The 26,086-nt window shown below is 39.2% G+C and overlaps 1 protein-coding gene across 2 annotated transcripts in view; it reads left to right on the top strand.

The window, feature by feature from the left end:
- Positions 1-26,086, top strand: part of CSMD1 (CUB and Sushi multiple domains 1) — a 1,865,804-nt gene that overhangs the window by 1,377,111 nt on the left and 462,607 nt on the right. For both annotated transcript variants that reach the window (XM_075923597.1, XM_006137767.4), the window contains exon 12: positions 6,057-6,169. In XM_075923597.1, the coding sequence (XP_075779712.1) occupies positions 6,057-6,169 (113 nt within the window). The remainder of the gene's footprint in view (positions 1-6,056; positions 6,170-26,086) is intronic.

The raw sequence follows: 26,086 nt of genomic DNA, 5'->3' as shown, positions 1-26,086 counted from the left end.
ATGGTCAAAGGGTCCTAGAACCCAAAGTTTGAATTTGAGATTTTTACGTAAATGGAAGAAGAATTTGGGCTCAAGCCTGAATGTGAGCCTAAGCCTGCACTTCCCTTACAGTGTAGATCTACTCTAACGGGCTTACATCTCATCTCTTGTTGAACAAGGACAATAGGTATTCCAAAACAGTGTCATGTGTATCACTTGACTGGAAATCAGGACCATCCATCTAGCCAACATCTAAATTCAGAATTCCTTATCAAATTGCTGCATTGTAGTTCAGACTATAATGTTGTCAGACAACATGAAAAAGGAGAGCAAGATGAACCAGTGCTTACAAGGTATTTCTCTCTTTTCCCTCAAAGCCGTACAGAAAAAATTAGATAGAGTTCTGTATATCAAGAAATAAATGTGCCAGCGTGAACACAATAAGAAATTAATATAAACTGCCCATCAACATGTACAGGCTCAAAATTAGGCAAAGGTTTCTAACTACAAGGCTATATGTACACTACAGATTTTTTTTGGAAAAACATGTTTTTCTGAAAAAAACTTCACTTACATCCACACAGCAATTGCATTCTTTCAAAAAAATTGAAAGAACAGAGGGTTTTCCCGACATTCCTCTTTCTATGAGGAAGAAGCCTTTTTCCATAAAGAGCTCTTTTCTGCATAAAGCCAGATAATACCCATGTGAATCCTTTAAAGTGGTCGTGCAAGTTCACTGCCTTAATGGAAATTGCACTTGCTTATTCTAAAGATGAACTCAGTATGATAGATGTCTTTGAATAAAAAAGACAACATTTTTAAAGGTATCCACTTATTCTGTACTAGAAAAAAAAGAATCACCTTCAGAAGCACAGAAAATTGATGTTTATTTCTAGAAAATGTTTAACTTCTTCAAAAATATGTATCCTTCACATCCAAAGTCGCTATCTTGGCAAGGTCTTTACTTACAGAGCTGCAGTGATTCCATATGTCATATATATATATATTAGTATTTTGGGGAATATTCTAAACCATCCTAGATATGGGGGCTTAACCTCCTGCCATAAGCAAGATTGCTCTGATTCTGCCTTCTAATAAAAAAGACTGTGTACTGAAAGTACCCTTGATAGGCATGGATACTAGCAGAAAATAAATGATCAGGTAAGAAAAATATTTTTAAATATTTTAATTTTTCACATCTGCACAAGTAAATACAAGTTATAGAAATACATAAAACATAACTAAATTCACATACTTATTTTGAAAGTGAAATGGCAAAGCCATGTAGATAGACATCTAATATTTCATAAAAGTCGTCATATTTGAGATCTGGCAGATCAGTTAGGAAAGTAATATGAAGCATCAAAGCCCTAAACCATTTCAGCAATTTACTCTCCGCAAACCCATAAAAGATCAAATAATCTGAGGAATACTAGCAAGAGAACTGTGATGATGAAGCACAAGAAGAAAGGTAAAGTTAGGGTTGATGGTACAAGTAATAGAAAAGGTGTGGAAGTATGAAACCTAATGCTTGAAGACGCCAAGCACCACAGACAGAGCCAAAAGTGCAAGCTTCATGGATACTTTTCAAACACACCGTAATAGAAGCCCAACTTAAATGTATACCCCAAATTAAAAAACATAGTAGAAGAACTAAAAAAGAGCCACCATGGTTTAACAACCATGTAAAAGAAGAAGTGAGAGATAAAAAGGCATCTTTTAAAAAGTGGAAGTCAAATCCTAGTGAGGTAAATAGAAAGGAGCATAAACACTACCAAATTAAGGCTAAAAATGTAATAAGAAAATCCAAAAAGGAGTTTAAAGAACAGCTAGCCAAAAACTCAAAAGGTAATCATAAAATGTTTTTTAACTACATCAGAAACAGGAAGCTTGCTAAACAACCAGTGGGGCCCCTGGATGATCAAGATACAAAAGGAGCACTTAAAGACGATAAAGTCATTGTGGAGAAACTAAATGAATTCTTTGCTTCAGTCTTTGTGGCTGAAGATGTTAGGGAGAATCCCAAACCTGAACCATTGTTTGTAGGTGACAAATCTGAGGACTTGTCACAGATTGAAGTGTCATTAGAGGAGGTTTTGGAATTAATTGATAAACTTAACAGTAACAAGTCACTGGGACCAGCTGGCATTCACCCAAGAGCTCTGAAAGAACTCAAATGTGAAATTACAGAACTATTAACTATGGTTTGTAACCTATCCTTTAAATCAGCTTCTGTACCCAGTGACTGGAAGATAGCTAATGTAATGCCAATACTTAAAAGGGGCTATAGAGGATATCCCAGCAATTACAGACCGGTAAGTCTAATGTCTGTGCCAGGTAAATTAGTCGAAACAATAGTAAAGAATAGAATTGTCAGACACATAGAAGAACATAATTTGTTGGGGAAAAGTCAACATGGTTTCTGTAAAGGGAAATCATGTCTTCCTAATTTATTAGAGTTCTTTGAAGGGGTCAACAAACATGTGGACAAGGGGGATCCAGTAGATTGTCACGGCTCAACCCCCTCTCACTCCCAGGAATTGTGGGGGCAGGGATGCTCACGTTGGATTCACGGAGCCCCTGCTCCTAGTTTATTCACAGTGTCGCAATATGGGAGTCATTGGGTTGAAGTAGCGGAACTTGGGCCCTCCCTCACTCCCAAGCTCCAGTCCCAGGATCCTTAGGGTAAAGCCTGCGAGTCCTTACCCAAATGGCGAGTCGCAGTTTATCTCACTCACCACCTCGTCCCAGGCCTGCTTCCTACGTGGCCTATACACTTTGTCTTCGGGGTCTTTGCCCCCGGGATGGCGCGGCCGCTACCTGAGTCTCTGTCCAGTGTCCTTCCTCATGTGATGGTTCCCCGTGGTCATCAGTGTTGTAAGGTCCCGGCCCGGTCTGGTGGCTCGCTTGCCCCACCGCCAGGTCCCCCGCATGCCTACCTCCCTGGGTCGTGGCTTCAGAGTCCTTCCCGGAGTCTGTGGAGGTTCCGGTGGCCTTGGTTGCCCTCATGCCAGTTCCGGCATCTTCACCCGGCTCTGAGCCCTCTGCCGCCTTCTCTCCCTCCGGCGTGCCGGTCCGGGAGTACTCTTCCTCCCCCGCACCGGCTCCACCGTCCCCTTCCAGTCCTGAGCCGGCATCAGCACTTTCCCCTTCCAGCTGAGCCAGCACCAGGTTTGAGCGTGGTGCCCGGAGGAGGGCGCATGTGCAGCAGCGGCGGAGGAGGCTGCGCCGGCCTCGCCCTGCCAGCTGCGTGTGCGCTCTCGCGTGGGATCAGAGACGGCTCAGCCCATCACATAGATATAGTGTACTTAGATTTCCAGGAAGTCTTTGACAAGATGCCTCACCAAAGGCTCTTGTATAAATTAAGATGTCATGGGATAAGAGGGAAGATCCTTTCATTGACTGAGAATTGGCTAAAAGACAGGAAACAAAGGGTAGGAATAAATGGTAAATTTTCAGAATGGAGAGGGATAACTAGTGGTGTTCCCCAAGAGTCAGTCCTAGGATCAATCCTATTCAACTTATTCATAAATGATCTGGAGAAAGGAGTAAATAGTTAGGTGGCAAAGTTTGCAGATGAAACAAAACTGCTCAAGGTAGTTAAGACCACAGCAGATTGTGAAGAACTTCAAAAAGATCTCATAAAACTTAGTGTTTGGGCAACAAAATGGCAAATGAAATTGAATGTGGATAAATATAAAATAATGCACATTGGAAAAAATAACCCCAACTATACAAATAATATGATGAGAACTAATTTAGCTGCAACTAATCAGGAAAGAGATCTTGGAGTCATTGTGGATAGTTCTCTGAAGACGTCCACACTGTGTGCAGTGGCAGTCAAAAAAGCAAACAGGATGTTAAGAATAATTTAAAAAGGGATAGAGAATAAGATGGTGAATATCTTATTGCCCTTATATAAATTCATGGTACGCCCACATCTTGCATACTGTGTACAGATGTGGTCTCCGCGCCTCAAAAAAGATATACTGGCATTAGAAAAGATTTAGAGAAGGACAACTAAAATGATTAGGGTTTGGAATGGGTCCCATACGAGGAGAGATTCAAGAGACTAGGAGTTTTCAGCTTGGAAAAGAGGAGAGTAAGGGGGGATATGATAGAGGTCTATAATATCATGAGTGGTGTGGAGAAAGTGAATAAGGAAAAGTTATTTATTTGTGCTCGTAATATAAGAACTAGAGGCCACCAAATTAAACTAATAGGCAGCAGGTTTAAAACAAATAAAAGGAAGTTCTTCTTCACCCGGCACATAGTCAGTCTGTGGAACTCCTTGCCTGAGGAGGTTGTGAAGGCTAGGACTATCACAGGGTTTAAAAGAGAACTAGATAAATTCATGGAAGTTAGGTCCATTAATGGCTATTAGCCAGTATGGGTAAGAACTGGTGTACCTAGCCTCTGTTTGTCAGAGGGTGGAGATGGATGGCAGGAGAGAGATCGCTAGATCAGTACCGGTTCAGTTCACTCCCTCTGGGACACCTGGCATTGGCCACTGTCAGCAGACAGGGTACTGGGCTGGATGGATCTTTGGTGGCCATTCCTATGTTCTTATGTTCAAATATTACAAAGCCCTCAACCCAGCCTCTAATTTTGTAGGTACAAAACACACGTAATGCTTTTTTAGGTGGCACTCTAACAGATTTGCATGCAAAATCAAGGATCTAAATTTCTGCCTAGAAGCATGCATTCGCAGATAATGATATGCATGAAATTAGAAGTCATTTAAAAAATGATCACAAAACATTTTTTTAAAGCTATGGAACTAATGTACTGCAGTATCCTTTGATGAGCATTTGAGGTTTTGCCTAATTTCAGTTATCTTATTTAGCTTTTTATTTGGGTTTATGCATGTTTTCCATGTAAAATTGCTTAGGTTGCTCTATTTTACATATAACTTCGGATGTTCTAGTAATTAATATGTAAGTGGAGTCAAAACGAAGTCATACAAACTAGTCAACATGATTTAATTGGTTGCATTAAACTATTCTTTTTCACAAACTATACCTGATATGGGGTTTTTTTTTGTTTATTTTTTTTGGTTTTTTTTTTACAAATTTTATCATTATTATTGTTCAATGAATAGTTTTCAAGAATTTACATGAGCTATGGATTGTCTCTGAATAGTTTAAACTGCCTGTCCACTTCTGTTTCTGTTTAATATGAATTTAATTTATAGATTAAATAAATCTCAACTGTGGACCAAATTTGCTGTCACACCAACAGAACTGTATTGCTTGTTGTATTTGTTGAAAAGCAAATAATTCAGAAGGGAAAATAGAATGAATCACACCAAATTTTAATTAATAAAATGTATACGTTTTATGCCATTCAGACACCCATGAATAAATACATTATGCTTGAGCATTGATCTTTAAATCTCTATTCTGAGATGTATGTTGGGCCTAATCCAGCCCTGGTATATTCAGGAGCATCTCCACTGAAGTCAGTTTGGTCTATTATGGTTTTGAAACAATTAATTTTTGGTAAGGTCTCCCATTGAAAATATTATTCTGTCATTTCAAAAATATATATAAAAAATTGGTGAAACTCTGAGTGTTCTAATATTTACTAAGGAAAAGCTGTTCATAACTGTAGTTCAGTTTCAGTAATACAGTTTTTCCTGTTCTGATTCTGAGATCCTTGGTTTTAAGCCTGTAATGAAAATTTCTTGGAATTCAGCCTTGCCCATTTTGATAAGAATTTTATTTCCTTAGAGGAAACTTGTCATTTTTATTGTTATATTGAAGTGTTCAAGAATGTACATATATATAAAAACTGCACATCATGCCATAAAATTTCATTGTTTTACTTACTACATGTTTCATGAAAGCAGTGGCCATTAAAAAGTCTATATTTCCTAAGAGTTATCACACATTGCTATGTGAAATATCAGTTATTTCACTAGGGTGAATTGACTACTGCCAAATGTGGACATTTTAGAACAGTAGAATAATGTAATATAATCGTTTAAAATATCATTTTAATATAAAAATATATTCCCTGTTCATCTATGTCACCCATGCATTTAGAAATGACATTGTGGTTGATCATATCTGCAGGCTTACTGGCTCTAGTGTTCCTGACCTTATTGTGAGCATGAGCAACCAGATGTGGCTACATCTGCAATCTGATGATAGCATTGGCTCACCTGGCTTCAAAGCTGTCTATCAAGGTATGAACCAAATTAAATTAACTCATTTACATTCATAATGTAGGATCCTTTGATATACACCAAAACATCTATGTATTTATATGTACTTTAAAAGCAAGTTTGTATAACAATGGAACCTGTCAGTACTAGACCCAGTGGACTAATAGCTATGGCAGTGCTGGCACCAGCCACTTCCTGGTAGAGGGGCTGAGATGGGCCAAACAGAAAATTGGAGGGCTGTTTTCCTTCTCCCTCCTCCCCACGTGTTCCTGCCCTCTTCATGGCCCAACTCCTGACCTGGTCAGAGGCAGAAAGCCAGATCCAGGATGCTCCCATGTGATTAGAACTACCTGGGAGGGGGCCCATGGGTTCTCAGCCTGCCCTTGGTAGCATGTCCCAAAAGACAGGGACAGAGGCCATGGCTCTTCTTAGGTACCCTAGCCCCCTGCCTGGGTTGAATTTTTCACTGTTGCTGGAGCTGGCTAATAGACAGCAGCTGCTGCTACCTCTGTTCTACCTTCAGAGCTGGATAGCTGAAGAGGGGCAGCAGCAATGTAACTGGTTGGGGAGGGGTCTAAGGCAAATTTTAGGGTGACTATAGCTCTTATAAGCTTCCGGCACTGCCCCCAATCTAGTGTTAAGCAGTGCCCCACAAGAAATGTTGGTTCAGAATAGCTTCCATACTTGTGTGATGTAAAAGTGAATGGAAGTTGTAAGATCTACATTACCTTTGAAAATTAGATCACTTTTATTTAGGTTCTACAATGTGGAATTAGTTGCTTAACTTTGGATACCTAAGTTTGCAAATCCGGGATAGTAGTATACTCAGGGCAAAACTATATACAGTAATCTGGTATTAATATATAACATGTATATTCCCAATTGAACACTTTTTATGATAAACTGCAGCTCAAACTTTGCATTTCATAATGGATTATAAAAAAGTGGTATAATGCTTGATTTATTCCTGTTTTAGTTTATTGTAAGGACAAGAAGCAGTTATAGAGAATGCTCTCTTTAAAGAAATTACCAATGATACCAATAACTGTTTCTTGTCCTTATTGTAAACTAAAAAAATACAGGAAAACAGTAAGGGGGTCCTGTGGCATATATTTTTGGTAGAAACTAATCACAATATGTAGAATCATGACCTTTTGTGGCTAAAACTCACTTCATCAAATTAACTGAAATGGAAATAACAGAAACCAAGAGATATATATAAGAGCGGAAGAAGTGTTTGTCAATTGTAGGACCCATGTTAATGAGGCTAATTAAATGGGCAGGATGTTGAACCGCAGATGTTAAGGGCAGGAGATATTGGTTTTGTAATGCACCAACCAGCTGATGTCCTTGTTCAAGCCCAGGGTAATGGTGTCAAATCTGTAGAGGTATGTCTACACCGCCCACTTATTTCGAAATAAAACTATTCCAGAAGAAATACTCTGAAATAGCTTATTTTGAAATAGTACATCTACACTTCAGGGAAGCCTCAAAATTAGTCTAGGGAAGGCTTCCCTAATGTGGACGTGCTACCTCGATTTAGAGCCCTAGGAGATACTGGAGAGTTATTAGTTTGAATGGCCCTGGGGAGGAGCTATTTTGAAATAGCACCAGTGGAGCATCCACACTACTGCTCTTATGAAATAGCTGTTTCAGAATAGGTGTTATTCCTAATGGAATGAGGTATAGAGAAGTTGGAATAAGCCATCCATTATTTCAAACTTATTTTGAAATAATGGAACTGCTGTATAGACATTTTCATTTTTATTTCAGAATAATGGCAGTTATTCCAAAATAACGCTGCTAGGTAGATGCACTCTAGGGCTACGTCTAGACTGCAAGCCTCTTTCGAAAGAGAGCGTCTAGACTGCAAGCAGTACTTTCAAAAAAGCAACCCGCTTTTTCGAAAGAGAGCACCCAGGCAGTCTCGATTCTCTTTTTCGAAAAAGCCCTGATGCCTTCAAGAACGCCTTTTTTTGAAAGAGCACTTTCAAAAAAAGGCATTCTTCCTTGTGAAATGAGGAGTACTGCTATCGAAGGAAAAGCCGTGTTCTTTCGATTTAATTTCGGAAGAATGCGGCTGTAGTCTAGACGCAGGTGAAGTTTTTTCGAAAAAAGGCTACATTTTTCGAAAAAACCCTGCAGTCTAGACACACCCTAGGTGAATTCCAGTCCTGCAGACTCTCTCTCTGTAATTGGTTAGTGAAATTCTTTTTTAGAAGAATGGCTACTTTTAAATTCATGACTGACCAGGCAGGTTAAAATGTTCCCCTACAGGTTTATGTGTGTTACCGTTTCTGATGTCTGATTTGTGTCTATTTATCCCTTGTTCTAGAGACTGTCTGGTTTGGCCAATATACATGGCTGAGGGGCATTGCTGGCACTTGATGGCATATATGACATTCAAGGATGTGCAGTTGTATGAGCCCCTCATGTTGTGGCTTATGTGGTTAGGTCCTGTGATGGTATTGCTTTTATAGATATGTGGACAGAGTTGGCAGCTGGATTTGTTGCAGGGATAGGTTCCTGGGTTAGTGTATCTAAGTTGTGTTGTGTGGCTGCTGGAAAGGTTTTGCTTCAGGCTAGGGGGTTGTCTGTAGGCAAAGATTGGCCTGTGGTCCTAATGTGCACTGGTTTCCAAAAAGTTCCCAAGGTTATGTGGCACTGGAGAATTGCATACCATTAGTGGTACTGTAAGCTTGAACAAGAAATACATTCTGTTTAGTAATCCTTTTTTAAATGGCTAAAGGGAGGCCAAGAGAAAAGCTTGAAAAGTTCTTTAAAATAATTTTTACCACGTAAGTATGAGATAGTTTCTGACCTTTCAAGACATCAGAGCTTCTGGAGCCAAGTTTATAGGAGCCCGTGTGGCCTCCAACATCTTTTGTTTCTTTATTTCTGAAGGTAGTTCCAGGTGCAGGATCTCTTGTTCTAGCTCAAGCTTTTCTATTCTACAATTTTTAATATTGTTAATAGCATTAGTAATATTGAATCAAGGTCCTGTCCCTTTATTTAAATAAAGGGATAGGCCTTTATTTATTTTGAAGCCTCCTGAGAAGATGAAGGATCCTTTCAGGATATAACGTACTGTACCAGGTTCTGGAGTTTTCACATATGAATCTGTTGGTGTTCGGGCAGCCTCCATGCTGAGAGCTCTAACAGTGCATGATCCCTGGAGTGTTTGACACTCTCTCTGCCAGTGGCAGCTATGATACTGGTGAATCCTTCATCTCAGCACTAATCTATCCTGTCCTTTTAGGTGACCCCTATTTAAATCTATGAACAATGTGGCAATATTGGCAGGAACTTCCACGTGACAAGCCTGTCCTTTTTCATCTCTCTCAAAAGGGTCTGGACCAGTGTTTCCTCTAAACTGTGGGGCAGTACCACTTCACAGGTGATTAATCAGCTGACTGACTGAGTGGGGGTTGATTAATCAACTGTGAAGCTGTGATGCTGTACATCTTAGAGGGAACACTGGTCTGGACATAATTCTTGATTCAAACTAGTTAAAGATAAGGAACCATGCTTCATGAATTTTCAGCAATTTTTCTGCTTCTTTTCATCTACAATAGAAGGATCAACTGCATCAGCAACAAAATAGGAAAGTTAAGGGGAGGCATTTTAAGATGAGATTTGCTTAAAGGGTTGTTCATCTGTGCATTAAACTCATGCACCTAATCTGCTCAGTGCTTTCCTGGGGGAATTGTCCTGACCTCTATTTCACTTACCTCGATTTCTTCACATTCTTTTTCACACCATTTTCTTTCTTTCCCTGTGGCACAAAGTAGAATTATTACTGATTCTTGGGTATTGAGTATAATACAGTGGGAATACATAGTCCAGTTTTATACACAATGGAAATAGTAACTCTGCTCAAAAATGGATTTCCCTCTGGCCATGGTATCTATGACTATTAAGGATTAGCAGTCCTGGGGCATGACATAAAAAGACTTTTGTTGATATAGTCTCACCCCCATGCCCAAAAGATTATTTTTATCACATCAAGAACATGAAAAAATAAATTCCATGTTCTGATTTTGCTTCACCTTTGTTCCCTGTGAGAGTAACTCAAGGTTCCTGACCTAAAGAAGAACATTTTTAATGTATCTGCAAATTAAATCAGATATTTTTATTTCTTTCTGGGTTACAGACACTGCTACTACACTGGGTCACTCTTTGGCTTTACAATAGCACTAAAATTGTTCTCTATGTATGTGGCAATAATGGCTGTCTTCCTCAGAATACATTGTAATATTGATAATTTTATCCCTAGACCTTCCGACTCAAGAAGTTGGTCTTATTCTATACCTCAACCATACATAATTCTGCCATATTCCTCAGATTGTGTTTGAGATATAGTTTGAATTGGTTCCCAGAAATATAAAAATCTTCTCTGATGGCAGCATATAACCTGATTTTATTGTCTATTCCAATGGCATCAGTTTTGGACTGTTTACAGGAAGATTCTCAGATTCCTTTTGTCATTCATCAAAGATGCCTGCCATTTTAGCGTACCACCCTATTGTTGACAAGTGTAAAATCTTCAACCAGAATACTGTCAGAGGACTCTTCAAAGGTTCTGCTTAACATCTTTCCATCATTCAAAGAATCTGTTTCAGCACAGAATCTCATTTTAAGTGGTGACAAAGTTAATTGACTGCCATGAGGAGACTTCCCTTTACTTTGTCACTCACCAAAGACATCCTTCTTGATCACAGTTACTTCTGAGAGAAAGGAGAATTACAAATTTTCATGGCTCATCTTCTCATCACTGTCCCCCACAGGGAAAAAGTTGCCTGCATCCTTATTTGAAATTTATACCCACAACGGTGTCTGAGTTTTACTTAAAGGCTGTATATAGACTGGCAAGCTTTTCCGCAAAATCATCTGATTTTGCGGAAAAACTTGCCAGCTGTCTACACTGGCCGCTTGAATTTCCGGAAAAGCACTGACGATCTGTAAAATCATCAGTGCTTTTCTGGAAATACTATGCTGCTCCCATTCTGGCAAAAGTCTTTTTCCAAAAGAGTTTTGCGCGAAAGGGCCAGTGTAGACAGCATAGTACTGTTTTCCGAAAAAAAGCTCCAATCGCAAAAATGGCAATCGGGGCTTTTTTGTGGAAAACCGCGTCTAGATTGGCCACGGACGCTTTTCCGCAAAAAGTGCTTTTGCGGAAAAGCATCCTGCCAATCTAGACGTGCTTTTCCGAAAATGCTTTTAACGGAAAACTTTTCCATTAAAAGCATTTTCGGAAATTCATGCCAGTGTAGACGTAGCCCTACTGTATAGATTCTAGGTGAATCTTGACTCTGTAATGTAGAAATTAGGATGAATTCCAGGGTCGATTTAGCCAGAACTAAGGTACTTAGGAAGTCTCTTGGATAATTTGTAATTTTAGAGAACAATATAAAGGGAAATGTCATTTCTGCTCCAATCCTTTCTGAGTGGATTAGATTTTGTATTCAAACATGTTATAGTTTATTTAAACTCCTAACACATGATGGATTTACAATTCATTTCAGTAGACCTGGAGTGTTACTCAGGCTTGTCTTCACAACACTTCCATATCAGAAATATATAATGCTGGTACTCAGAATACAATACACAGTCTCATTCTACCCTACTGTCTCCGTTTGTCATCCAGGGTTGATGCTAGTTTTGAGAAGGCAGTTTTGCAGTCTGTTTAATTAGAACTCTGTAGCCCACCTTCCTGGTGGGTATACTCCTACCTTATCTTCCACAAATGGGAACATACAAATGTCACTTAATGGAAGACAAATATATTAGACACCAATAACTGGTTTTTCAAGGCAGTTGCCTCTGCATATTTCTCCTACCTGCCCACATCTCTTTTTTCTTCAGTTATGTCTCCCAGGATTCTGGGGTTTAATGGTGGAACTGATGTGATAGAGCACAGCTCAGTCCTTTTATACCCTTAGATCCAAATATCTGGTGTCTTATGCAGTTGCAAAAGGCATTGCTTTTCTAAAAGGTTTCTTAAGATCAACTATATTATAGGGCAGATTCTCATACTTCTGAATATGTAGAGTGGTTGTTGGTAACTGTTCTAAGTTCACAGGAATGTTGTTGTCCTATATCATATAGGCAACACTGAAATTGGAGATGGCACATTCACTCAGAGCTGCTGGTGGAAGCTTTTCTTATTATTAAAGGTACTAATATATTTAGGTATTGATACTGTTTTATAGTAGCATAAACAAGCAGCATGCACTAGCAAAGCATTTCAAATTTCTTGTTTATAAATGTAATGGTTATCAAGTGTTCTCATTCCTACTAAATTTGCATAATAAGAACATAAAAATGGCCATACTGGGTCAGACCAAAGGTCCATCTAGCCCAGTATCCTGTCTGCCAACAGTGGCCAATGCCAGCTGTCCCAGAGGGAGTGACCAAAACAAAGAATCATCAAATGATCCCTCTCCTGTCATCCATTTCCAGCCTCTTACAAACAGAGGCTAGGGATACCTTCATACCCATCCTGGCTAATAGCCATTGATGGACCTAACCTCCATGAATGTATCTAATTCTTCTTTGAACCCTGTTAAAGTCCTGGTCTGCACAATATTCTCTGGCAACTAGTTCCACAGGTTGACTGTGTGTTGTGTGAAGAAAATCTTACTTTTGTTTGTTTTAAACAATGAGAAATTGTTACTGAATTTTGCTTTTTCTTTTTTTTTTTAAATTTCATTTGTCAAGGAAGAATATAGAGTACATCTACACTTGCTCCCTAGTTCAAGCTAAGGATGCAAATGTAGTTGACCAAAATTGCTAATGAAGCGGGGATTTAAATGTCCCATGTTTCAGTAGCATAATCTCGCCGCACGCTATTCCACTCAACAGCTAATTCGAACCAGGAAGTGTGCTTTAGGACACATTAGTTTGAATCAAACCCCTTAGTTCAAACTAACCTTACTCCTCATTTTTTGAGAAGTAACGTCAGTTCGAACCAAGGGGTTTGGTTCGAACTAATGTGCCCTGGCACGCAGTTTCACTTTCAAAACAGCTGTTGAGTGGAGTAACGTGCCAGTGACGTTATGTTAATGAAGCGCGGGATATTTAAATCCCCACTTCATTAGTAATTTTGGTCAGGTACATTTGCATCCCTAGTTTGAACTAGGGAGCAAGTATAGATGTACCCATACTTCCTTCGATTTCCCTTACTCCTCACGAAATGAGGGTACCAGGAGTCAGAGTAGGAAGTCCTCTGGTTTGACATCATTTTGAAATAATAGCTCGTGCTTTAGATGTGCATTTTGTTATTTTGGAATAACTAACATTATTCTGAAATTAACACTGCTGTGTAGATGTACCCATAGTGTCCTGGAAATAAAAATGGGCCATCTCACAGGAGTCCTGATTCTACCAGAAACTTGACTCTGAAGCAGTAGTTTGTGATTTCAAAAATCCTTGGTATTCTTCCATATGACCTGATAGGTTATCCATCTGTGACACAATTAGTCTAGTTTTGTGATAGTAATCTACTATATATTTTGACAGAGTTTGTCTGTGTGTCTGTCTCTGTGTTGATCTGCCCGTCTGTCTGTCTGTCTAAAGAACTTCTTCTAAACAGTAAGAGTTAGAATCACCAGAATTGGTATATAGCTTCCTCTTATCATAACTTGCTAATCCATTGGGGAGAGTATTTTGTGAATAAAAAATGTTTGGAGATAATAGGGGTTTTGTTATGCCTTACACTATGTTCCCTACTGTTATAGGCAAAAATAGATGAGGGAACAAAGCAGTAATTAGAAAAATAGACACTTGTGTACCTTATGCTGGACATGAAATAAGAACCTAAATAGATTCATAGAGATCAAGAGGTCCTTATTTTAAAAGAGAACACAAAGCTTTTTGAATTCAGAAGGAAATGGGATTTTCTCCCTTTCTGTTTTAAATTAGGGTTGAATTGAGAATAATAAAACAGCAGTGCTGTTCCTATAAACCAAGCTCTCTCCATCTTATACACCAAAATGAGGTTCTATCCACAGTCTTTTGACTTTAATGTAATCTTGGACAACATTTTCCACATAAGACCTATATCCTTGATAGGTAGTTTTGACCTGAGAAGCACTTGAAATAATGAGCTGAATGGTATGTCCACCAGTGGAAAAAAAGTTATTCTCTGCCTTTGTATGAGGAAATCAAATGTAATATTATTTTGGGGGCATGAAAGCCAAGAAATATGAAGCTTATGATCTGCAAAGACCATGTTTTATTTAAGTACCTTATACAGGGATAGGCAATCAGTTTTGATGGGGAGGGGTCTCTCCAAGATTTTGGAAAGTGGTCAAGGACCGCACTCTTCCATGATATTAATGAAGGAGGCAAAGAATCTGGGATGGAGGTTGAGTGCAGAAGGGAGCTTGGGGTAAGGCATAGGTGTGCAAGAGGCCGTGTGGGGTCTGGGAAGGAGTTTGGGTGAAGGAGGCAGTTATGACCCGGGGCACAGGATTGGGGTGGAAAAGTGGGTACAGGGATTGCATTATGACCTAAGACAGGAAGGGGTTCTGACTTGGGGCAGGAGACTGGGATGCAGGATCTTGGAGGGGATATGAGCGTGGGAGGGGGGCAGATGGTTTGGGTTATGTGGGGTAGGAGAACTGGAGTGTGGGGAGAGAAGAGGTTTGGGGGAGGGAGGGGCTTGGATGCCAGAGGCAGGCTCTGATGATGAGATTACCTAGTGGACTTTCAGCCAGCAGCCCAGCACTTCTCAGGCAGACTCCCTACCCCACCCCCACAGAGGCTACAGGGACCATGTGTATCAGAATAAGAGCTGGAGGGGAAGGAGGAGTGATGCTTTGCCCTCTGCCTGTTCTTTAAACAGGCAGCTCCCATTCGTCAGAAACCAGCCAATGGGATTCTGATGGGGGCGGGGACATCTCATGAAGCCTTCCACCCCTACCTGTGAAACATAAATGTCTCAGCATCTGCTTTTCTGAGTCGTATGCGGGGGGGGGGGGGGGGGGGCGGGGTGTCAAGCAGGGAGTCTGCTGTGTCTGTGAGCCGCATCTGGTGTCTTAGTAGGGTTGGATCCTGCCCGCTGGCCCTATTTTCTACAGGCCTGGCTTTATATGTGTGTATCTTCTTGTATTTACATGTGTACTTTATATAATCTATATCAAGTTATTTACAAGCACATCGTATGTTTAATATTTTAATTGATTTTTGCCTTAAATTAGTCTATTTGTCAGATTGTAAAGGGAGGGCTATATTTCAATTATTAGATATGGTGTTTCTTGTTGACTTAAGTTCTACCCTCACTCATAATCCAGAAAAATTGAAGGTAGTGTCCTAATAATGATACACTTATTCTGCAATCCTCTTGTCAAAGATACAGTAGCTATCTAATCCTTATACTATACATTGTTTTTTGCTAAAAGGCTTCTATTGTATGTTGGAAATAAAATATGCTGAAGGGTTAGTTTATTGCTTTGCTGTAATTTGTAATCCCCAGTGTGGTATGATTGTAAGAATATGAATAGCTCATTTTCTGGTGGATTCTTTTGCTCTTGCACCTATAATGTTCTGGTACGCATATTCTTTTTTATATTATATCTTTTTTATTTTCCTTTAAAGTCACATCTATTTTCTAGCCCTCAAATCAACGTTTGTATTGGTTTCTAAATCAATATTTCAGTTTTCCCATTATATTTGTTCTCTTACAAGGCTGTTTAGGCAAAAGAGTCCCTTTGTTACTTTTGCATACACCATTCTCCGTAGAAACTTCACACAATCCAAGTTATAGGACATAAGTTTTCTATATCCAGCCCCAAAGCTTTCTCTTTAGACATTTTCCTCAGCATTTGTTCAGGCTGTGATTAATGCTTTCTTGCTGCCTTCTTTCGCAAACGTATACATGCATAATTCCACCAAAGAATTCCCAGCAAAACCCTATACTTACATATGTCTAATTTCTGAAAAAAAAAACCCCTCATGTATGTCTATATTTTGGTTTGAGAACCTTCTTGTTTCTTACATTTCTCCCTGATAAAGTCTGGCTGTTCAATGACATTTTGCCTACAAGATGAGCAGCCTTAATCTCATTTATATGTCATTATAAATAAATCCAACTGCTCCATAGTTGTCCATGAAGTGTGATGATTCAGTGGTTAAGATACTTGACTACATTCTTGAAAGTTATGGGGGTGATTCTTTCTTGATCCCACATTGAAAGTTCACTTAGCTGCAAGATGAGTATCTGATCCAATGGTTTGGGGCCGCCAAAAGTGATCAGATGTGCACTGTTGGCTATGAAACTGGTGTGTCTTATTATAACACTCCAAAGAACAATTCGCTTGAGGCAATTTTGGCTTGCTCCACAGTTATAGTTTAAGATTTCAAAGGAATGGTGCATAGTGTATTTTAGAATCACAAAGGAATGGTTTATAGTTCTGAAATAGTTCATGCACATATCTCGGTATTTGTGATATATTGGTATTTGGAGGGAAATTACATATTTCTTTCAGATATGGAGAGCTTAACCAATTTTGGAGAATTTTTAATATCCCTTATTCATGTACAGTAAAACCTGTGCTATCCAGCACTTACCTAGCCAGAAAACTTTAGAAACCAGCAAATTTCCAAGCCAGGGAAGAAAAAAAAAAGGAAACTGTCACTTTAAGCCAGGTGTGCAGCACTTACCTGGGGGTGGGGCAAATGGCTGCTCCGGCTGCTGATGCCAGGCTGCATGTGGCCCCCCCCACAGTTCCTGGCAGGTTGGCACCCCTCCCCCCAGTGCTTCCTGACCTCCTCCCTGGCAGGTCTGCCCCCCGCAGCTCCCAGCAGCCCGGCACCCCCACAGCTCGTAGCTGACCTGGCAGCCTGCTCCCTTCCCAGCCTCCTGGCCCTCCTCTGCAGGTCAGCCCCCTTGTGGCTCTCCTCTCCCCTGGCAGGCAGCCCCCACCATCTCCACGCCCTGACTTCCACCCCCACCAGGCCACATCCTGACCCCTCACCCCGTGGCTCATGGCCCCCCCCAGAAGGTCACATCCAGTCCCCTGCACTGCTCCCTCCTCCCATAGTCCCTGCACAGCTCCCCCCCGATGCTCAAACAACCGGAATTTTCAGAAAACCGGCACGACCTAATCCCCTTATGTGCCGGCTAACAGGTTTTACTGTATATAGATCAACAGTGATAGTTCTTTGGAATGGGTATTGATTCAATTTAACTCACAAATTTTAGATACTTTTAGTAATCAGACTTAAAATATTGATTTGTAATTACAGACTCAGCCAGGAATTCATATTTAGGTTTATATCTCAGCTCTACAAACTTTGTGGCTACGTCTAGACTGGCATGATTTTCCGCAAATGCTTTTAACGGAAAAGTTTTTCTAGATTGGCATGGACACTTTTGCGCAAAAGCACTTTTTGTGGAAAAGTGTCTGTGCCAATCTAGACGCAGTTTTGCGCAAGAAAGCCTCGATTGCCATTTTCACCATCGGGGCTTTTTTGTGCAAAACGGTTCTCAGCTGTCTATACTGGCCCTCTTGTGCAAAAGCATTTGCGCAAAGGGCTTTTTCCCGAACGGAGAGTCATTGTATTTGCAGAAGAACACTGACAATCTTATATTAGATCATCAGTGTTCTTGTGCAAATTCAAAGCGGCCAATGCAGACAGCTGGCAAGTTTTTCCGCAAAAGCGCTTGCTTTTGCGGAAAAATTTGCCAGTGTAGACGCAGCCTGTGTGTGACTTTGGGTACGCCACATAATTGTTCTATATCTCTATTTCCCTTCTGTATTATGGGGAAATGTACTTGTGTTCAGGCGTGCTGTCAAGATCAATACATTACAGATAGTGAGGTTCTCAGATATAATATGAACTGAAATACAGATGCATTAAATACAGTATGTTCTTCTGCCCTCAAAAATACTAGTCCAAGTTAAGTTACTGAATTTGTTCAAGTTTCCAGATGTCACTTCTGGGTTTTGCAAAAGATAGCCATAAATACATGATAATTATTTTGATATCAACATGTTAACAAATATTTTTATTACATTTATTTTCATGGACAGATCATTCTCTAAACCAGCATATGAATCTCTTTGAACCTCACAGTGGGATAAAACTCCACTCTAGGGCCAGCCTTCAACATTTTTAGACCAGTGAGAATTTCAATAACTTTGTTCCCATTGCTGCTTCCCCTCCAGCAGTATTTCTGTCACTGAGATCTGGACTAACATCTGGAATCTATCTCTTTAGAATCCAAATTACCTCCCATATTAAAGTTAGGGTTTACTGTACTTCACGAATTTGCCAATATATGTTGCAGAAATTATGCTTTACATGAACTGAGACCCACAATAATGGGGTTAGTCTGACATTTTGAAATATCCTTCATCATTTATAATGCTTATCTTGTCTTCTGTAAATGATGGTATAAAATGAAAATGCATTATAGCAAGTGATTAACAAGATTTTATGAGTTTTTCCCTTGAACAATATTATGATAAATTCCCACAATAGCATTTGATTTTTGTGACAGTGTAGTCATCTTCTTTTTTCACTAGAAGGATCAAGCAAGGAAAATTAGTTTGCCCTTCAGTCTTGGAAGTCTTTTGATGCATGACACCTGCATTCTGGTGATAAAAATCAAGCACTCCTCTATAAATGAGCAATAAGTCAGCCTTTCATCACTGCTTCCAGAGTTGTGCCTTTTCTGTTAAGTTTCATTTTCCAATCCATGTTATTTTAAGTAGCCATCTTTTCTGGAAGAGGCAGTGAATATGATTTGACTAAATGAGATAGTGACTGATATACCTGTGAATGTTCTCTGGCATAGGCATTCTCTCTAAACATACCCCTTGAACAACTGGAATGATATGGAGACAATGATAAATTAACATCATAGACTTCTAAAGAAACCATTATTTTGACCATCTTTTTTTTTGTATTTCATTTACCAGAGTGCTGGAAAATGTAATATTAGTGCCACGGAGTAAGAAATAATATCAACCCTCTCACACAAAATTTCCTGGCATGAATATTAATCAAAAATTGAAAACTAAGGAAAAAAATGTATTCCCCAAAAACAAATTAAATTCTTTGGGCATGTCTACACTACAGTGTTAATCCGAAATATCTTATTTTGAAATAGTTATTTCAAAATAATGCGTCTACACACAAAATGCATTTTGAAATAGCATTTTGCTATTTAGAAATGATGCATCCATACTGAATGGACTCTGAATCACATTTAAGGCTAGTCGGAACCAGTTCTGGCAGTGCACCAGGTCAGGACTTACTGCAGGAGGAATAACAGGTAGTTCGAACTAGAGCTTTATTTTGAACGCCCATTTCACTGCCGCGTGTAGATGTGGGCAGTTACTTCGGGCTTATAAATTTCAAAAAATGGCGCCTGGCTGGGAAGGTGCAAATCAAGCACAGGATATTTAAATCCCAGGCTTGATTTGCATTTCTAAATGCCTACATTTGCAACTCAAATTTGAATTAGGCTGCAAATGTAGACATACTCTAATCTGGTTACCCCATGAAGCAAAATAAATAATGTTTTGCTCAAATCAATGGCAAACTCCAAGAGAGAGCGTGACCCTTCTTTTTGTCCATATTTTTTAAAAAGTCTCTTATGCTGATTTTTTTAAAAAGAAAACATTCTAAATGAATCTTTCATAGCCAAGAGGTTAACCATAATGTTAACTTTGGTTAAGATGCATTCTGCAGTAATATACTTCCTTCTCAGCTGCAAACACTTGAGTATCAGAAGGTGCAGTTAGAAACCATAATTAATGTGTCACTCATTTGCTAGTCTTTCTGATAAAACAATTTTCTTTCAAGAAGGGATCAATTTTCAATTGAACATCATCATAAAATGACAGAAAAAAAAAGATAATTTTACAAGGCTTTGTTGAGCTTTATTACTGTTTTATTATAGAGTTCAAATGCACGTTGCTGTAGCTGCAGTTTTAGAGAATTAATAATCATATATAAGACGCTAAACACCAGTACTCTCTGCTAGTTTTAATTAGATATGACTAGAGAGCATTTTTTTCTAGCAAAACTTCTCAGAATTTCACTTTGCAGGTTAAATCATAGTACTTTTAATAGAATCTACTGTTTGCTATTAGATCACTACTTCTATTAGGTCTAGACTACAAGCCTCTTTTGAAAGAGGCTTTTTCGAAAGATACTTTTTCGAAAAAGCACCTTTTGAAAAAGAGCTTCTAGACTACAAGCAAATTTTTCAAAACAACAAACTGCTCTTCTGAAAGAGAGTCTAGATGTTTTCTTTTGAAAAAGCACAGTTTGCATTTAATAGTGCCTTTTTTCGGAAGAGTACTTTCAAAAACAATGCTTTATTCCTCGTAAAATCAGGTTTACCATGATCAAAAAAACTGCCGCGTTCTTTTGATTTACTTTAGAAAGAACGCAGCTTCAGTCTAGACACAGGTGAAGGTTTTTCAAAAAAAGGCTACTGTAGTCTAGACACGCCCTTAGATATTAAACAAAAAGTGATGGATGGCTTTACTATTTTCATTTTGTTTCCCTATCAAAGCCTGTGCTGGATTCCCATGTGTTAATGGGCCATTCTACCTTGAATAGTCCTTTAAAATGTGTGCTAACTACTAATGTACTAATGCTAAACAATCTCTTCCACCTTGCATTTGCTGTGATGTACCTTTTCTAGACCTGAAGAAGAGTTCTTTGGAGTTCAAAAGTTTGACTCTCCTAGCAAAGGAAGTTGGTTCAATAAAAGACATGTCGTCCATGGATGGTACATGCAACTCCTTTCTCCATTCAGGGATGCTAGCTCTCTCCTTCCACACAGGGCTTCATTGCCTCTGCTCCATTCTATCCCCTCACTCTCACCAGCCAGCCCAGTGGTACATGCCTCTGTTGATACCCAGAGGAGCATGGTGTCATGGTACCAAAGGAGCTCTAAGCCCTGCCACAGCCTAGCTTCAGTGCTGCTGAAGGGAGCAATAGCAGAGGTTTGAAGAGACTTAACCCCCGCCCCTCCCCCCGGGTCTACTACCTGCCATCTCTGATATCCTGGAACAAACATGGCTGCAAATACACTCCACCGATTATCTCTCTGATTATCCCATTGATTATCTCACAGATTCTCTCTGATATCATGGAACCAACAGGGATGAAAATACACTCCACCGATTATCTCACTGATTATCCCACTGATTATCTCACCGATTATCTCTGAAATCCTGAAACCAACGTGGATACAAATACACTGCATACATTTTTAAAAATAGATTGTAATTATATTGATAGTAATCACCACATCCATAATTATGAAGGGCTCCTCACCATCTGCTCAGATTGGGGGAAAAAAGCATTTTCATCTATATTATTACTTGCATCGTAAAATGGTAAATTCAAATATATATTGCTGTAGACCAAGAGAAGAATCAGGCAAATATCGCTGGATCCAGATTTCACACAAAGTTCTGAGAGCTTTTTTATGTAAAATATTGTATCTATTTATTTTGCAAAATTCACATTTGGATCCAGGTTTGGATTTTTAATCTCTGCAAATTTCAGAGATTTTCATTCTATAATAGGAGAGGGTGGGGTTAAACATATGTATTGTGAACATTTCTTCTCTATGTATCTACTTACAACATACACATTAAACATGACCCCTAGATTTTTTTCACCGTATAACAGGCATTGTACTAATCTGCTTTGTTTAGTGTGTGTGTGTGTGTGTGTGTGTGTGTGTGTGTGTGTGTGTGTGTGTGTGTGTGTGTATGTGTGTGTCTAAGATCCCTGGTTCACTCCAAGAACTGTCTTTTTGCTTTTTACCCAAGGCACAAGATATGCTGCAGCTAATCAGTGAAGCATTCACATTATTACCAACAGAAATGTATCTCTGTTAAATATAGTCATGCTCTGTTAGCACGAGACATAAGAAATAGGATGAGTTCTAGCATGGTCACATCTGCTGGAGACAAAAATGGAAAGAATGTATTACAATAAGAATTAGTTCATGATTTCATGTTAGCCATTTAGAACAATGATGTAGGAAAACACATTTTATTATTGCCAATGAAATAAGACTGAAAATGTGTTACATTAATCAGGGTCACAGTTACTTTGAGATTGTACTTGTATGTGGTGGTAGAAGGATATTGGATTTTGTTTTTGTTATGGTTGAGTTTTGTTTCTTTGGTTTTGGTCTGTATAGTGTGGTACAACTGAATGAAGACAGATATGTTAATTGTTTTTGTAATAAAAAATATGCACGTAAGTCATTGTGTGAACCTTGGAGTAAATGACAAATGTTTTTATTTAATTTCTGAAGTTCATACAGAGTTCTCAATTTATCCTTTATAACATGTTTTGCAAAATCGGTATCTCACAAATGTCATATAGGGCATGGAAAGACAATACAATCAGTTTAAAAATGCTCAAATAGATTTTAACTACTGTCTGTTACCTGTTTGACTAAGGTAACATTTGAGACCTTACTCAAAGCTTGTTAAAAGTCAATTAGAGTTTTTCCATTGACTTCAAGGACTTTGGATCAGAGGGTATGGCTACACTAGCCACCCTAGTTCGAACTAGGGTAGCTAGTGTAGCCATACCCAGACTGTTCATATGGAACAACAGCAGTTATGATCAGAACATTCAAAAGATCCATAAGACAAAGACAATCTTTGGTTATCTAAACTGTTTTATAAAATTGTCCCTTAAGAAGTCATCCTTGTCTCCTTTCTACCATTTAATAAATGATTTCATTGTTGGCTTATTAGCTTCCAAAACATCCATGTAAAAATAATTAACTGTGATGAATGCAATTTTTATCACAACAATTGTATATCCTATGCGGTATTAAAAGCATGATTCAGAATAATGCTACTTAATGAATTCAGGGCTAAGGAAAGGTTTATACAAACGAAGGATACATCTACACAGCAGCGTTATTTCAAAATAATTGATGTCTACACTACAAACCTTTATTTTGAAATAATGTCAAGCTAGAGGACTTCTTACTCTGACTCCTATAACCCGCATTTCGCAAGGAATAAGGAAATGTTTTCCTTTAAAGTACGGCTGTGTAGACAGCGCCAAAAGCCAAATTAAGCTATTTTGACTTGAACTACGTAATAGATATACCTGAAGTTGCATAGCTTAATTCGACTTTAGCCCTGCTGTGTAGACATACCCAATGGGAACTCACCACTTAGGCAATTGACAATACAGATTTCCTCAGCAAAGTATTGATTTATTGTAATGAAAAGTTGCTAGAAAGTTCTTCACTTCTATATTACAGTACTTAACTTCTTTCCAAATTCATTCACCAGCTGTGTGATTTACCAGTTCAGCCTACAAACAGGTGCTAATTTCACACTTTGACAGCAATTGATTTGACATAAGAACACCTCCACCTGTTACAAAGGCATTCTCCCGAGCAGCATTTTTATATTGCTCTCATTTCATTAGTGAATTTAATTAAAACAGGTTATTATTATTACTGATGAAATAACCATTTAACTTTACATTTTGTTGGAATTAGCAAAAACAGTAGCTCATTAACGAAAACATAGAGATGAACACTTCCTTTGTCCATTCCTTGCTTAATTCTTTTGCTGAGTAGATGATAAATATAGAAGGTCTCTTTTTAGACTCAATTTTAAATGAATCATGTGAGTTGCAGAATGAAGTCAAACAGTGAAGAGCTGCCACAATGGCTAATTTGATGATGTGTGTGCATGCATGCTTTGTTTCGTGCATAAATGCTATTCTAGGGATACAGAATTGCTCATTTTTATTGTAATTATGAAAGTGTAATGGCATTTCCTAGACAATGTTTTTCCTAAAATGTATAGCTTTGATATTTTCAGAATTCATAACTCATAGGATATTATACTGTGAAGATTTCTGGAAGTGAAGGATAATGAATTGTGTTACATAAAAGGCTGTTTGTGAAAATAAGCCCATACTCTTATGTCAAAGGTTAGCGGGTATTATTTTAGTATATTAGGTGATACAGAGGTGCTTCACACAAATATTGGGAAGAGATCAGGGATTCTGTAGTGCTCAGTATTGTAATGTGGAATGCAATCTTGCAACATTAGACATTTCTCTTACTGAAAGACAATACAATCAGTTTGGAGGCATCCCCCCAAACCTGAATTAGGTCCCTGATCTCCACACGGAACCAGGCTCCTGGGAACTGGAAGACTGCTCCTGGGGAGTGGTGGAGGGCTGGCTGGCACTGGCTGCCTGGCTCATGTTGGGGTCATTAGGTCAGGTGCAGCAACTGCTGGCTATGGGCTGACAAGCTTAGTGCTGGCACAGGCACTGTGGCCAGAGTCTATCCCTTTAAGGGCTCTGGGGAGGGGGGAAAAGAGAGGAGTTTTCTTGGTTGTGCCCAGAGTGGCCACCAGGGCACCTTGGGAGGGGCTGGAGGACCCCAATTTCGAAATAAGTGACTACACAGTGCTTATTTCAAAATAGCAATTTCGAAATTGGTGCTATTCCTCGTGGAATGAGGTTGATCAATTTCGAAATAAGCCCTCTGCTATTTCAATTTTAACTTTGAAATAGCGGTTTGGCTGTGTAGACGCTGGTAAAGTTATTTAGAAATGACAGCTGTTATTTCAAAATAACTTTGCTGTGCAGACATACCCTCAGAGTCCCCAGAGTGCCTGTTACAAAATTCTTCTTTTGTTCTCAAGTGGTGGTACAAAAGATAGGTCTATGTTCTATCACTTTGAGATGTGAAAGTGGATATTCTTATGGCACCATAGTTCACTTTCCTTTAGGATCAAACAATTTACAATTTTCACATCTTTCTTTTCCTTTGGGAAGCTAAAGGCAAATTCCTTTTCAATCTAGTCCCCAGATGTAAATCTAGGAATTCATAATATAGCAATGAGTTGTCATCTTTGATGTTAATATTAAGTATTGTATATAGTCACCCTACCAAACCCTTTGCACAACCAATTAGTAGAAAAATCATAGAAATTTTTCAAATAAATGCAGTCTTGTATGGCTGATTAGTATCTTGAACATAGATGTAGTTGTCATAAATATTCTCTGTAGCCTATTGTATTAAATATCTGGTATTGCTTTGTAGACTTGAGCAGATACATATCACACATTTGTAACAGCCGAGTATTTTCGAGTGTGAATGGAAACATTTAAAAGGAAAGAAATAAAAATTACAGACAATATGTTTTGTAACATTACAGTGGTCAAACATAGTAAAATGTTTATTTTTGTTTTTAGACAAACATCTTTGTGACAAGTTGATATGGTATTTTATATGTACCTCTGTTTTCTAAGACAACCATAATTAGGCTTGATTATACATAATTATTATAACCCCAGACCTTTGTAATAGCAATACGCTGTTTTTTTCTCCCTGGGTTATTTAATTGATCTATGCAGATAATAAAATATTCACCATAAATTAAACCAAATCCAGTTTCCACATACTTTTGTAGGTCACGTAGACAAAATGCAGGTTGGACCTCACTAGTCCAGCATCGTCAGGACCTCACTGGCCCCAAGCAAGAGGATTTGCTGGACCAGCGACGGTCCCCCCCTCGTGGCCATGTTGCCACTGGGCTAGAGTTCCAGCCTGCCTCCCGCTGCTGCCTCAGTCTCCAGTGGCTCTCACTGGCTCTGCTACTGCTGGGACCAGAGTGCCATGGCCAGAGCCGTGCAGCTGGGGCAGAGCTCCCTGGCCGGGGCTAGAGATACACATCTGCAGCCAGGCTAGAATTCCTTATTGCTGGGGCTCAGGAGCTCCACCGGGGCCAGAACTCCCTGCCATACTATCTGTCCTCCCACATCCTACTCCCTCCACACACACTCTAGGCTCCCTGGCTGAGTTGCCAGTGATCCTTATGGCACTCCTGCCCCCCTGCCAGACTTCCCTCTTCTTGAGCTCTGTGGTCCAGGAACACCAGGATCAGGTAGTCCTGG

Source organism: Pelodiscus sinensis, chromosome 3 (genome assembly GCF_049634645.1).
Source record: "Pelodiscus sinensis isolate JC-2024 chromosome 3, ASM4963464v1, whole genome shotgun sequence".
NCBI lineage: Eukaryota > Metazoa > Chordata > Testudines > Trionychidae > Pelodiscus > Pelodiscus sinensis.
The sequence above is the reverse complement of the archived record's forward strand: the minus strand, read 5'-3'. Positions and strand labels throughout refer to the sequence as shown.